Source organism: Drosophila sulfurigaster, chromosome X (genome assembly GCF_023558435.1).
Source record: "Drosophila sulfurigaster albostrigata strain 15112-1811.04 chromosome X, ASM2355843v2, whole genome shotgun sequence".
NCBI lineage: Eukaryota > Metazoa > Arthropoda > Insecta > Diptera > Drosophilidae > Drosophila > Drosophila sulfurigaster.
The window spans coordinates 9,623,830-9,638,841 of NC_084885.1; the positions used below are offsets into that span (position 1 = coordinate 9,623,830).

The 15,012-nt window shown below is 37.4% G+C and overlaps 1 protein-coding gene, 1 long non-coding RNA gene and 1 pseudogene across 3 annotated transcripts; 1 reads left to right on the top strand and 2 right to left on the bottom strand.

The window, feature by feature from the left end:
• Nucleotides 1-536: 536 nt before the first annotated feature.
• LOC133849256 (uncharacterized) lies at nt 537-1,759 on the bottom strand. Its single transcript, XR_009895347.1, has 3 exons — nt 1,690-1,759; nt 656-1,581; nt 537-551 (listed from the first exon to the last, which is right to left on the bottom strand). It is a non-coding gene; the product is annotated as an uncharacterized LOC133849256 (long non-coding RNA).
• On the top strand, nt 1,426-5,216 carry LOC133849238 (obg-like ATPase 1). 2 transcript variants are annotated; one of them, XM_062285176.1, is made up of 5 exons: nt 1,426-1,561; nt 1,676-1,879; nt 3,081-3,141; nt 3,232-3,613; nt 4,469-5,216. In XM_062285176.1, the coding sequence occupies exons 2-5, from the start codon at nt 1,699-1,701 to the stop codon at nt 5,174-5,176; spliced, it is 1,332 nt and encodes a 443-aa protein (XP_062141160.1). In that variant the 5' UTR covers nt 1,426-1,561; nt 1,676-1,698; the 3' UTR covers nt 5,177-5,216. The 2 variants fall into 2 exon arrangements, with proteins under 2 accessions (XP_062141160.1, XP_062141159.1); XM_062285175.1 differs by having other exon boundaries at nt 1,447-1,581; nt 1,690-1,879.
• A 5,771-nt stretch (nt 5,217-10,987) lies between these two features.
• LOC133849240 (DBF4-type zinc finger-containing protein 2 homolog) lies at nt 10,988-12,189 on the bottom strand (annotated as a pseudogene).
• Nucleotides 12,190-15,012: the final 2,823 nt, after the last annotated feature.

Genomic DNA, 15,012 nt, shown 5'->3' on the forward strand with positions numbered 1-15,012 from the left:
AGGACAATATATAAAGTATCTAAATGTATAAAGTATCGCAGTAAACGTTAACGCACTTGACCATCAAAGTTGTGGCTTTATATCCAGCAGACGTCAGCAGGCAAACCGCAGTCGAAAGAAACCTATACAAAAACACACTCAACAATCGAAGGTAAAAAAAAACACAAAGTATTTAATGAAAAAAAAAAACCTGTGAGAAAACGCTTTGCGGTTTGTGGGGACACAAGCGTTACATAGATAAGAGGAGCTGGACAGCAGGACATGCGGATATGCAGCAGTCAAACAGCAGTTGGCATGTGCATTATCCTTGAAACACTTTTGCGGTTGCAGCTAGATGGCTGTGACAAATGGATTTTTAAATATCTCGAAAACCGCAGTATCAATGAGGTCAAACTAGCGTGAAATGATGAACAAACTTCTTTTTCTTCTTCTTTGTATGCATAGCGACACGATCGAACCTCACACACACACACACGCGCACACACACACGCACACATACTGGGGCATTCATGCATAGCGGCGCTTTTAATTTGAACCACAAACTGGAGAGACTGAAATCAAAGAAAAAATGAAAAAGAAAATAATAATAACAATAATCAAATGGTCAAATTGTTCAAACGATCAGTTATATTTTTTCTTGCATCTTTCTCTTTACCCTTCTTCGTCGCCGTCTCTCTACTTCTCTCTCTGTTTCATTTGGGGGATCTGGATCTGGTTGCGTTTCAGTGTGCAATAAATCGATCGATCTAATAATTATGCGTAATTACTGATTATCTTGGGCATTTCACTAACTCGGTAAATTGTGTGTACGTGCGTCTGCAAAGTGACCTTGACAGTTATATAGTATAGTATGTTACTATGCTGCACCGTTGCTGATCGATCCCACGACGAGCCATCCACACAAGTTGCGCTGCAAAATTCCTGAAGATATTTAACAATCTGATGCACGTCCACACGAATGTATCTTTCACTTTCACAGCGCTGCTTTCATATTTATTATATTTTCAACAACGCAGCAGCTTGTTTCGTAGCGACGGCAAAACGAAAAATAACAAATAAAATAAAGCTCGAATATTAAATACAATTGGAATACTCACTGTCGTTTGATAGTCTCACATCACGCTGGTATGTTATTCACTTGTGCAATTAAAATGTTCAAATTACGCGCTTATTTCATGCGCCATCCAACGGCTGTATGGTAAACTAACATTTGAAAGGTTAGCGAACACAAGCTGACTGCTACACATACACACAGAACTCACAACAAACAGCATTTGGTTTGACGCTTAACCGCTGGCGGCGCTATTGCATACTATTGCTTACAGCTGACAGCTGTTTGTGGTTCGTTCTCTCTCTTTCTGGCTGTATCGTTCAACGAGGTGGTCGGTCGCCGCAGTCAACAGACGTGCTACTAAACAGCAAAACATTTTTATATTGATTGTATTCAATATATTAAAGAACTTGCGTAAAAGTTCGTTTGTTTGTTTTCTTTTATTTATCGTGAGTGCACAATAATAATTGTGTCTAGTTGAACAGTTAATCGGAACAGCAGCAGCAGCAGGTTCGTACGTACACAAAATGCTGCAAACAATTTGGCTTTGAGGTTATGTCCAATGGCGGCTGTGGCCAAAAATAGTAAAAAAGTCAAACTAAATATGTATGTATTGTATTGCAGACAACAACAACAACGACAACAATATGCCACCTAAGAAGCATGATGAACCCGAACGCAAGCCGTTGATCGGACGCATTGGCACCAATCTCCGCATTGGCATCGTAGGCGTACCCAACGTTGGCAAGTCAACATTTTTCAATGTGCTGACCCAAAGCGCCGCGCCGGCTGAGAATTTTCCTTTCTGCACCATTAAGCCCAATGAGAATAAGTATTCCAATTACCAACCATGACTTCTGCCGCCGGCCAATCGCAATTTACGTTCAGTTTTGTTTTTTTTTTGTTTTTATTTTTTTTGCCTTTTTTACATTTTGATAATCATTGTAATCATTGGCATTTGAATTTTGCCTTTGTTTCTCTCGATCGATCGATTGTCGAGCGCGTCTGCAGCAAACACCAACAACTTCCAACAGTGCTGCCAAAATTGCAGTTAAACGAGAGAGTGAGTTAGAAAACAGCTAAGAAATATAGGAGCTAAAATATCCGTCCGTCTGTCTGTTTTTTAGTATTCAACTTTGTGTCTTACTATTTATTCACAAAATTGTGTTTTATATTCTATAATATTCATTAGCGTGTGCTAATTACGAAATTAATCGCACATCTAAGATAGCTACACAAAATTGTATGCAAATCATAAAATGCAGTTTATTGATTTTAAATTTATTGTACGAATATTAGATTATTTCATCATTTAGACATCAGATTTGTAAATTTGATTGAGAACTTTGCACACAGTTATCCATTCAATTATATTGTATTAACAAAAGTTAAGGATTTTTAAGATTTCCATTCAATTATATAATGTTAACAAGAGTATTGTATTAAGGATTTGTTGTCAGTCGCAGTTAAACACAGAAAAGTTGCTTTATTTCATATTATAATTTGGAATGCATAATTTGTATAGAAAATAGATCTTCAATTATCGACATTTTAGTATATTCAAATTATCAAATAACTAGATTTTGTCGTGAAAATAGCTAAATTGGCATCGCTGCTCCTGAATCGCTTCTAACTTGGCTGCCATCTCGTCTCGTCTCGCAGGCGTGGCCAGGACAACAACAGCAGCTGCTGCTGCTTCATATGCAAATTGCAGCGAGGCTGTTTTTTAATTTGAGCGACTTCATTTTGGTTAGAATCGAGTGTGGCAGTTGCTGTTGTTGCTGTTGCTGTTGCTGTGGCGGTGGCTCGTGGGGTCGTCATCGCCATCGTCATCGATGGTGATTGTACAAAATTATAGAAAATTGCACTGATTGGCCAAAAAGACGCTGCCGGCTGCTTGGCTCACTGGCTAGCTGGCTGGCTGGCTGCTCAAATCCCAATCCCAGCTAACATGCGCTTTGTCTTCTCTTCTCCCTTCTCGCTGCTCGCTGCTCTTCTGTTCTCTCGATGCTTCTTGCCTTACCATCACGTCGCGTGCCCGTGCCTGACCAGCGTTTTGACTACCTCGTGGAGTTCCACAAGCCTGCCAGGTGAGTAACCGTCTGTCAGTCTGTCTTACCGTCTTGTATATTGAGTGCTAAATCGGATTTTGCTTTTTTCCCCTTTCCTGTGCTGTGCAGCGTTGTGCCCGCTTATCTGAATGTGGTCGACATCGCTGGATTGGTCAAAGGCGCTGCCGAGGGCCAAGGATTGGGCAATGACTTTCTTTCGCACATTAGTGCCTGTGATACCATTTTCCATTTATGTCGCGCCTTCGAGGATCCCGATGTGACGCACGTCGAAGGCGAAGTGGATCCTGTTCGTGATCTGGAAATCATTGCCGAAGAGCTCCGGCTCAAGGATGAGGAGAAACTGGTGCAGGCCCTCGACAAGCTCGAAAAGGTTGTGGCCCGTGGCGGTGACAAGAAACTGAAGCCCGAGTACGATTCAATGGTCAAGATCAAGGAGATCTTGGTCGATCAGAAGCGTCACCTGCGCTTCGAGGACTGGAATGCCCACGATGTAAGTGAAACCCCCCTAACACTATACATTCTTAACCCTCTAGTTGCTAAGATTGCCCTAGTTTCATGTGCTTTACTTTCGATTTGATGCATTTGTCTCAAATTGAGAACAAAAGTGAGTAAAGTTTCGAAATCATCTTAATTTATACTTTGCGAGTACTTTATCAAAATTCAACAATGTATTTTCAAAATTCACACTTTACATAAAGTGCAAAGCTAAATTCTTAATATTGAAAACCAAGACTAGAAATCACCTATCCTATATTATATATGAGTAATTCTCTGGCGACACTATCTAAAGTGACAAAAAAAACATCTACCAAATCATTTTTTTATTTGGAGTAAATATGAATCTTATAGCTCTTGATTAGCACATTATTAAGTGCTAAGAAAGATTTTACAATTATTTTTCTGTTTTAAGATAATTGCAAAAATCAACGCAAACCATAAAATGAACAATCTTATACATATGTATATATAAAAGTTCTTAAAATCAATCTTATCTCTAAATATAGTGGTAATTCAGAGCTATAAGAATAATTAATTAATAATTACATATTTGTTAAATTACTTCAGTTTATTTATTTTTCATTGTAAATAGTGTCGACAAAACCCCTTTACATAATTATCCATATTCATATTAAAAGAACATCCAAAGTACGTTTCGTTCTTCTATATTTCTGAGATAGTCTCTGAGATATCAATCTTCATTTCACTACACCTAGATATGCTAGACAGTCTAAAGCAAATAAAGCAAAATTAGATTCAAAGGCCATCCTAGACACATGAAGGTTAACAAATACACTAATATCTCTATCCCATTCACACTCACTAACCATCTCTTTCGAATCCATAGATTGAAACCCTGAACAAGTACTTGTTCTTGACATCGAAACCAGCAATTTACCTGGTGAATTTGTCGGACAAAGACTTCATTCGCAAGAAGAACAAGTGGCTGCCAAAAATTAAGGAATGGATCGATAAACACGATCCTGGAGCACTGCTCATTCCCTTCTCGGGTGCCTTCGAGCAGCAGCTGAGCGAGAAAGACGATCTGGAGCGCAAGGCCTATGAGGAGGAGACGAAGTGCAAGAGCCAACTGGACAAGATCATTACGACCGGCTACAAGGCATTGCAGTTGGAATACTTCTTCACCGCTGGCCCCGATGAGGTCAAAGCGTGGACCGTTCAAAAGGGAACGAAAGCGCCCCAGGCTGCTGGTCGCATTCACACCGACTTCGAGAAGGGTTTCATCATGGCTGAGGTGATGCATTTCGATGACTTCAAGGCCGAAGGTAGCGAGGTAGCTGCAAAGGCTGCCGGCAAGTATCGCCAGCAAGGACGTAATTACACAGTCGAGGACGGCGATATAATATTCTTCAAGTTTAATGCCGGTGCCGGTCTGAAGGATGCCAAAAAAGAAATGATACCGCCTTGTCGCCTACATTATTATGTGCGTAATTCTGTACATGAATTTAATTTTTTACTCTCAACTGTTTTGCTTAGCTTGAAACATAATTGCCGAACACCGTCGTACACATGTCCTAGGCCTGAATGCATTTGATTCTATTTTATGAAAAAAAAAAACAAAATACAACAAATAATTGTGCTTTTTTATTATCAACGGTTGAACATATTAAGGGTTTAACAATGCAGTTATATTCGAAATGGATGAATATATACATTTGTTATTTACATCAAACCGTTGCAGTAGTTCAATTTAATTGATAGTCTGATTTCTTAGTCTAACTTTTATTTCATAAGTATGTACTTGTTCCTCAGAACTGCAGTTATTATTATTACAATTATGTTCTATCACAACTTTGATGTTTAAAACTGTAATTACGCAAGCAACCATTTGCTTCTGCAGGAAATGTTGGCAATAATGTTCATGTTGTTATTTGTAAAACCTTAAAAAACATCAGCTGAAAATTTAATAGTATTTTGCAATAGTTATTTATTACGATTGGCATTTCAATGGGCAAAATACAGAACACTTTGAATCATAGCAAATGTGTAAATACTATGCAGCATACTTTTACTTCCATTTCTGATTATATTTTCAGGTATACTTTTAGGATGCAAATTAATTGCAGTAATGCGGCTCATGAAATTTGCAAATGCGCAAATTTAGCTTGGCATACTTTTAGGGTGCGCTCTTTTCATGATTCAACAACTAATATTTTGCAGCATACTTTTACTTCGCCCAGTCAATTTTTGTATTTCTGCTTGCTGCTGATTACTGTTCGCCTGGTATTTTATTTGGCCCAACTGGCATTTTACATTGGATCTTCTAATAGAAGACTTCTATCTCATCGTTGGTTTGGGGCTGACCAATTGTTGGGCAAAAATATTTTATAGCATACTTTTATGGTGTAATATGGCCCATAAAAATTAAAAATGCGTATATCTCAGCCATATCCTGTTACATTTTCAGCGGACATGTATTGGAAGGAGCGTAAGGACCAACTCTATCCATTGATGTCAAAAACTTTTAATTTTTCAGTTCCGTTGGCCAAATGGAAAATACATACATTAGTAATTCAAGGATAACTCGAAAATTACCAGGACGATAAGGATCAAATTTGGCAGGATGAAAGTCCTCATAAGTACGCTTTGACTGACACAGGACTCACAAGGATCAATAAGGATATGACCGAGATTTACACTATTTAAAATTTACTTTTTTTTCTCGGATCCTGTAAGGATGATAGTCCTTTTGAGTACAGCAATCATTGTGTTATTATTAGAGAAATCCTTGATCCAAAGGACATCACGATCGGCATTCAAATGACCGAAATACAGGACAATTTCTGAATCATAGACAATTTCTGTATGGTGTGTGCTGATGCTGATGCAATTATAATTTGCAGCATACTTTTACTTCAATTTCTGATGGTATTTTAAAGCATACTTTCAGGATGCAAATTAATTGCAGTAATCCGACCACGGTTGCCATCACGGTTGCCACTTTTGGTACAAATGTACCAAAACTGGTACATTTTTTATGCGTTGGTACATTGGATCACTTTTTTTCATTTTGGTACATTTTCAATATGCCTGGTCTAGTTTTTTTTTTCCAAAAATTTTATGTTCACACATATTATTTTAACAAATGGCTCTGTTCCACCAAGCACAAATTTTGTATCAGTTAGAAATGGAACCATTACTAACACTGAAAAATATCGCATGCAGTCGATTTGCGATGTTCCGTCTCAAATTGAGAAAATATGTATGCGCCAACGTAAGGTCCATCACTACGTAAACAGTTATAAATTGTGAAATACATAAAATCTTTCGAGAACTTGAATTTGAAAAATATATTGTTTAAACAGTTTTTGAAGATTATACATAGTGATGGATAGGTAAGTAAGCTAATGTCTTTTGAAACAACAAAGTATATATGTACATATATCAATTTTATAGATTCATTACAAAAAAAGCAGCTTCTGAAGCTAATGCTCCGCAAGTGACAGTAGATGATGAACCAAAGTGAGTCTTATTACTATAAAACATTATACACTTATGTATGTATGTATAAGTTTTCTAACATCGCATTCTTTAATAGCAACAATTCGCCCAAAGCGAATCGAAAATTTCGCAGCGAGTGGCTCACCAAGTTTTCGTGGCTTAAAAACGAAGGTGGTCATATTGATCGGCACAGTAAGCAGGCTCTGCGTCAAAAAAAGTTGATGATGAAGTTCAGCATGCCATTTACACATTAATGATGTTTGTCATAATGCATAACTTGCCAATTTCGCTTATGGAGTATCTGCCCAACTTGCTGTGTGTATGCTGTCCGGATTCCAAAATAGCAAAAGAAGTAAAGTGCGGGCGAACAAAAGCATCACAAATGACAGAGCAGCTGGCGGGAAAGTCATTCAAAAACATTATAACATTATTCGCTAAAAAATTCAAAATTTTCCCTGATTGTTGACGAAACTACTGATGTTTCGTGCCGCAAGGCGCTTGTGCTGGTGGCAAGGCAGTTTCAAAGCGTTACGAAAACAATTACGGACAAGTTTCTTGGGTTGATAGAGCTTGACAAATGTGACGCTGAGTCAATCTATCAATCTATTAAACAATTTTTTACATCAAACGAGATCCCACTAAACAATTTAATTGGACTTGCAACCGACGGCGCAAATACTATGGCGGGAAGCCTATCTGGATTGAAAACAAAGTAAGGAAGTGAGTAAGGACACCAACTTATTGTATATGAAGTGTACTTGTCACTCACTACATTTGTGCGCAAGCTACTCTTGCAAAAAATTGCCATCAGACGTTGAAAAGCTGTGCAGGAACATTTATTCCTATTTCGCGTGGAGTCCTAAGAGAGTGCTAGAGCTAAAAGAATTTCAAGACTTCTGCGACATCAATCCCCATAAGATCTTAGGATTAGCAATGACACGGTGGCTTTCTCTTGAGAAAGTTATTTGTAGAATTGTAGAGCAGTGGGATGCACTACAGCTTTATTTTCTATCCCAATGTTCGGAAGTCAATAACATAAAGCCCAAGGAGTTAGCCAATATTATGTTAGCACCGGAAATAAAAGCATATATGTTGTTTTTAACGTACGCTCTAAAAAATTATTAATGAACTTAACACTGAATTTCAATCCGAATCTGTCAGGCTTCCGTACCTATACAATAGACTTGAAGTTTCTGTTAAGTTAATATTATGTAACTTCTGTCAAACTCCTTATATTAAAAACAAAAATATAAAAGATATCGTCCTTAAAGATAAAAATCACTTTTTACCAGTAGCAAATATTTGTATTGGTACAAAAGCGCAGCAGTATATTGATAGCGAAAATCTGAGTGAATTTGAAAAGTGTAAAATTAAAGAAACTATTCGTGAATTTTATATTGAGCTGATTTCACAAATAAAAATGAGATTTGACTTCGAAAGAGAAGATGTAAAACTTTTATAGGCAATAACTCCAGCTAAATTTCTAAGCGAAGATGAACTTTCAATAGTACCTTTGATGAAAACCTTCGAAAATTTATACAATGGTGATCCCGATGATCTAATATCCCAATGGAACCAACTCCGTCCGTCTTTAAATGAGGGAAAAGAAAAAGACATTTGTAAATTTTGGACAGACATTGGAAGTAAAAAAAAAACGGTCTTGACGAAACACTGTTCAAAAGCTTGATAGAATTCATATATAACTTGATGTCGTTGCCACACAGCTCTGCTGCTGCAGAGAGAAAATTTTTTGAAATTTCTTTAATAACAACTAAATTACGAAATAAATTAGAATTTAAGACACTAAATAATATTATGTATTGTAAAGAATTGATTAATTGTAAGGACCTTCACTATGTTTGGTCTCCAAAAGACTGTTCATTTTTAAAAATGAACTAAGTTTAAATTTAATTTATTATTGTTTAATGAAAGTTCTGTTTTTTTTATACGCTATATACTATACTACTACTATAATTTGAAGTAAAAAATGAAACGTGAAATAATAAAAGATCATTTTAAAAAAACGTTAAGAAATTTTAGTTTTAAAAAATACCGAGAAAAATTTGTGGTACATTTTTGCTCAAATTGGTACATTTTTTCAAAATTTTGGTACAAAACATTTTTTTAGAATGGCAACCGTGGCGCATACATATTTTCTCAATTATCCTGTCAATTGTCATCGCAAATCGACTGTATGCGATATTTACCAGTGTTAGTCATGGTTCAATTTCTAACTGATACAAAATTTGTGTCTGGTGGAACAGAGCCATTTGTTAAAATAATATATGTGAACATAAAATTTTATGAAAAATTTAAATACTAAAACAGGCATATTAAAAATGTACCAAAATGTAAATAAGTTATCCAATAAACCAACGCATAAAAAATGTACCAGTCTTGGTACATTTGTACCAAAAGTGGCAACCGTGCACATAGGATCGCAAGGACGAACTCTATCGACCAAGATCAACAAAATGTGGGGTCATCTAAGATCTCAACATTTGTAATTTTCGTCAGTCAGTCTGCTATGTCCGCTATGCCCGCTCTGTCCGCTCTGTCCGCTGTGTCCACTATGTCCGCTCTGTCCGCTCTGTCCGCTGTGTCCACTATGTCCGCTATGTCCGCCATGTCCGCTATGTCCGCAATGTCCGCTATGTCCGCCATGTCCGCCATGTCCGCTATGTCCGCTATGTTTGACATAATTAGTAGTTGTGTTGTAATTATTGATGTTATAGTTCTGTCCGCTCTGCCGAATCAATATTTGAAATACCAGGCGAACATAAATCAGCAGCAAGCGGTTGATTTGAAAATCAGTTTAGTAGTAGTTGTTCTAATTATTCAGTCGCATACTTTGGAACTTTTAATTCTGTCCACTCAATATTTGAAATACCAGGCGAACATAAATCAGCAGCAAGCTTTGAAAAACAGTTTCGTTCGTTATTTTCAAAAGTTAGTGGACACGCTATTTATCGTTTGCTTTCAAATTTTAAATTTGGCGACACTAAAATATAATTTTTTTCCTGCATTTTTGTAGCATACTTTGAGGGTGCTTCATTACTGATGATCGATAGCGCTACTTGCTTTATTTCTGCCTACTGATGATTTATGTTCGCCTGGCATTTCATCTGGTGGGTTGGAACTTTTAATTCCGCTCTGTCCGCTTTGTCCGCTATGTCCGCAGTGTCCGCTATGTCCGCTCTGTCCGTGGAACAGAGCCATTTGTTAAAATAAAATGTGTGAACATAAAATTTTATGAAAAATTTAAATAATAGAACAGGCATATTAAAAATGTACCAAAACGTGAAACAGTGATCCAATGTACCAACGCATAAAAAATGAACCCGTTTTGGTACATTTGTACCAAAAGTGGCAGCCGTGAATGCGGCTCATGAAATTTGCAAATGGGAAAAATTAGCTTTGCATACTTTTAGGATGTGTCGTTTCTAGAATTCAACAACTTATATTTTGCAGCATACTTTTACTGCGCCTCCAACATTTTTGTATTTCTGCTTGCTACTAATTTATGTTCGCCTGGTATTTCATTTGGCCCAACTGGTATTTTCGATCTCGTCGCTGAAGTGACATAAGTGTGTGGGTGAGATAGGCCAACAGTTCAACTAAACGATAGCAAAACGTGCTTAAAGAAGAACACTACTTATATCTACATTTTTTCTTTAAAGTGCTCATATTCTTGAGCAAATGAATTCTTTCTAAATTTATCGTTTCTAATGAATACTTGCAAATATATTGCCAATAATCGCAGCTAAAAAAATATATTCTCAATGGTTTTTGTGTTACATATATGTATTTGAGGAGGGCGGTTACAGCCGGTTGGGCACAATAAGCTTCTCTCGACATTAAGATTCTCACTTTGGGGTAAGACTATTGCAATATAATTGACTAGTTTTGGTATCACAATATTTTATTCATGCATTTATAAACGGGGATTCGGCCGACTCGTAACTAGACTTTCAAAGGCTTTTCTAACATGGACCACAAGGTCCACATGGAACTTAGGGGCCACAGGGGCCGACTGGTCCACAATGTGTATTCCAAGGCGTTGGTGCGCAAGGATAACAAGGTCCGCACTCTGGCGACTCATATGGACAAGGCGGCGAACAAGGTCCACAGGGTCCGCAAGGTCCGCAGGGTCCATTGCTTAGTGGGCCGCAACCTGTTCCACAAGGTCCACACGGCGCAGGAATATACGGCCCCGAAGGCATCGTCAGGCCACAGGGTCCACAATTGGGCACTGCACACGGTCCACCACAGGGGCCACAGGGTCCACAACGTCCAGGGCCACATGGTCCCGGGCCACAGGGTCCGGGTCCGCAGGGACCGCAACGCGTCTCGCACACCGGATACTGATTGGTGGAGAAGCAGGGCAGTGGACAGCACGCACCGCCGGGCGCACACGGTCCAATCGGACAGGGCGGACAGGCGGCACTCGGCTTGTAGTTGATGGGTCCATTTGGATAGCAGCAGTATTCGCGGGGCGGCGGAATATCGATGGTCTGCGGCTTGGGCTGGCACAAGATCGACTGGCAGACCTCGCGTGGCTCGCAGACGCGCTTCGGATAGCAGACGACATAGGGATCCGGTATCATCGATGGATAGTATATGACACGCGGCTCCCGCACCATTTGCGAGACCCAAATGAGCTTCGGCACTTTGATCACCCGCGTGGCGTCCACAACTTTGGGCACCGTGATCTGTCTGCATCGGTTGACCACCATCGGCTCCGGCACGATCTTTTCGGTGAAGACCACACGCTTTTTTGCATATCAGACGCGGCGGCTGCTGGACTGTGATGCACTTGGGGAACGGCGGCGGTATGCGGGGCGCACACTGGGGCAAGGCTTCCAATTGCGCCGCATTGTAGCACTTGGGGGAGCACTCGAAGGGCCCGCAGCATGGATCGCAGGGGCTGCACGGTCCGCAAGGAGAACACATTTTTGATTTCCAAAAAAAAAAAAAAAATGAAAAAAATAAAAGAAACGAAACGAAAAAATTCGACAATATAAATTTTGGTCTAAAATTTAAAATTTTTGTTTTCAGTGTTTGTTACAATTTAGATGTTGTTCGAACTGAGACTGGAGTGAGACTGACTAAATTCCTGGAGAAACTCTCATGATGTTGGCTCTCGCTCGAAGTCAAGGACAACTAGATTTCAAATTTTTTGCTTCCATAAATTGTTTTTCGATTAAAGTAGGCTGTAATCGAGAATGGAAATTTGACAGGTGACAAATAATGGTCTAAATCTAGTAGAGAACTAAATGTCAATTCAACAGTGCTGGAAATATGAAGCTGAGACACAATTACTTTGTGTAATTCGATTTCTGAGGAAATACATATTATATAGAAGTAATATTAAAGCAAAAACTGTGTAAGCTACATATACAAATATTTACAAGTCGTAAACGCTAAATTTAAAAATAATTATACAGAGAAAATGATTAATTTAAAAAATTTATATATCCATAAAAGTTCTTAATGGAATTCTAAAACTCATTTCAAATTATCCAAACGTTGTTGCATGAAGAATTTTAAGAACTTTTTTAAGTTAAGAATTTCTAAATTGAATAAAAAAAATTTCAATATCGTTGAAGTTTTATTATTGCAAATTCTAGATTCAACAAACGAAAGTACTTTATTTTTCCTTGATGTTTTAATAAAATGCTTTTGAAATTATAAAATATATAAAAATTATTGGATTGCAACCATATTCAAAATAGTTTTGTTAGTATTGTTTATTTTATGCTCCTGATCTGGATTACCACTTCACTACTCTATCTATCTATATACATACATATTTGCTTTTGTCATTTTTTGGTAACTTGTCTTTTTATAGGATATGCATGGAATTTGGCGAGTTGGCAAATTTGCAACCAGACACCGAGCTCGGCAAAGCATTGAGGCAGAAAAACTGCAGTGGCAGCCAATCAGGAAAACCAAAAGAGAAAAAAAGAAGAAAAGAAAAACAAGTGGAAACAAGAGCAAAAGGAATGTGAAACAATGTACAGTCGAACAAGGCGAACAAAAGGCGTCGATAAAACGCGCTAAAAATCGACTTGTATGATTTATGAGCTAAAAGCTAAAAGGGGGGAGAAAGGATATGGATATGGATTGAGGCTGAATTGTTGTCATCATTTCATTGTATAATCGCAATCAAAGTAAGTACTTGCCAGGAGCTGGAGGGAGAGGGGAAGAGAAGGTGGAAAACGAAAACGGAGCATCGAGGGAAATTGAAATTCAACCTAATTGCAGGAAATTTACAACGCAACTTAACAGCTGACAGATTTTGTCTTGAGCTCGGGTTTTCTTTTTCTTTCGTTCTTTTTGGATTCATAAATCTTTGCCGTGGAGCTCATAATTCATGCAGCACTCGGCGATTGGCAGTCCCGGAGTTGGGGTTGGCAGTCCGCCTGTCCGTGCGCCTTTCCGTCCGTCCGCTACTTGAGGCGTTCTCACTGCCAAGGGGGTTGGGGATGATTTCCTGGGCTGGGACAATAAGCTCAACTTGCGCCAAAAAAGTTTTACCAATGACAAGACGCGCCAGAGAAAACAGCAAAACTGGAAAAATGAAAACCCCTTGCTTGGGAGTGGGTGATGGGTGGTGTGGGGAAGGGGAAGGGGAGGGGGAAGAGTCGGTAGTGCTTGGGAATTGTTATGGGGTTGAACAAACAATGCTGCTTGCATCCTCTCGACAAGCATTTCTCAATTCTCAGCCAGAGGAGTGAGAGACCACACAGATAACTTGCAAACTGTGTTTGTGGGCGTCTTTTGACAGTTTAAAGCTTTTCTCCTAATTGATAGATTTGTTTACTCAACCAACGACTGCTGACGGAATGCAATTTAAATATTATTATTTCAATTCCCACAGCACAGTGTGAAATACATTTGAAATTTCCATCAGATGAGCTTATGTATATTTAAAGATTATGTATCAAAGAGAAGTAGAGATTGTTTTAAAATATTAAATTTAATATGAAATTCTTCTTAAAATACATTTTTTTTTTAATTTTTCAGCTTTTTCAATGCATTTTAATTTGATTTAAAACTAATAGTAGAAATACCAGTTATTATAAAACAATGATTTGTTAAGGAATCAAACCCAAACAAATCTTTTATCCATGTATATTATATATTATTCCAATAGAGAATTCTGAAATAAGATAAAATAATTAATTTTTTTTAATTACTGAATTTAATTTAAATAATACAAATAATAAATTACACATACAAAATAAATGATTATAATTCACTTTTTATTATTGAAATAAAAGATAATTTTTATAGTAATAATCGAAAAAAAATCTAGCTTAAATATCTTTTGATCAGATCAGAAGCATACATATGTTATAGCTGCTCAGATTATACATACATAAATCAATTTAAAGATACAGATAAATATGATGTAAATCTATGATTTGATTTGAAAAGAAATTTGAATATGATTTTTATTAGTCACTTTCTATTTTTCGAATTTTATTATACAAATTAAAGTTGATTTTTATTATAAAAATAAATAAAATAAAAATAAAATGCATATAAACATTAAATAAAATTTTGTAATTTTAAAAAATAAAGTAAAGATATTCCATTTTAGAATTCGCCATAGGAATAACAAATAATATTCGTATCTTTTTTACTCTTCTTAAAGTTATTAGTTAGTTTTAATCAAACAAAATTAACACAATCATTATTTTCGCCTAAAGAATCACCAAACTTACTTTTCATACACAATGTATGTATTTTTTATATGTAGAACTACTTTCAATGCAAAAATGTTAATCTTTTGCAGTTTGTCAGCATTTGGTATTCGAATCGATCCACAGCGAGTAAATTCAAATAGGAGCGCATTAAAGACTCGCAAACGTTGTCTACAGGATATATCGCATATGATGATGGCAAGAGCAGCGGAAACGG

What these genes read in the sequence shown, in the direction of transcription:
- LOC133849238 (XM_062285175.1), top strand. An exon ending in CACCATTAAGCCCAATGAGA is followed by an intron (nt 1,880 to 3,080) that starts ATAAGTATTCCA and finishes CCTTACCATCAC; the next exon opens with GTCGCGTGCCCGTGCCTGAC. An exon ending in AGGACTGGAATGCCCACGAT is followed by an intron (nt 3,614 to 4,468) that starts GTAAGTGAAACC and finishes TCGAATCCATAG; the next exon opens with ATTGAAACCCTGAACAAGTA.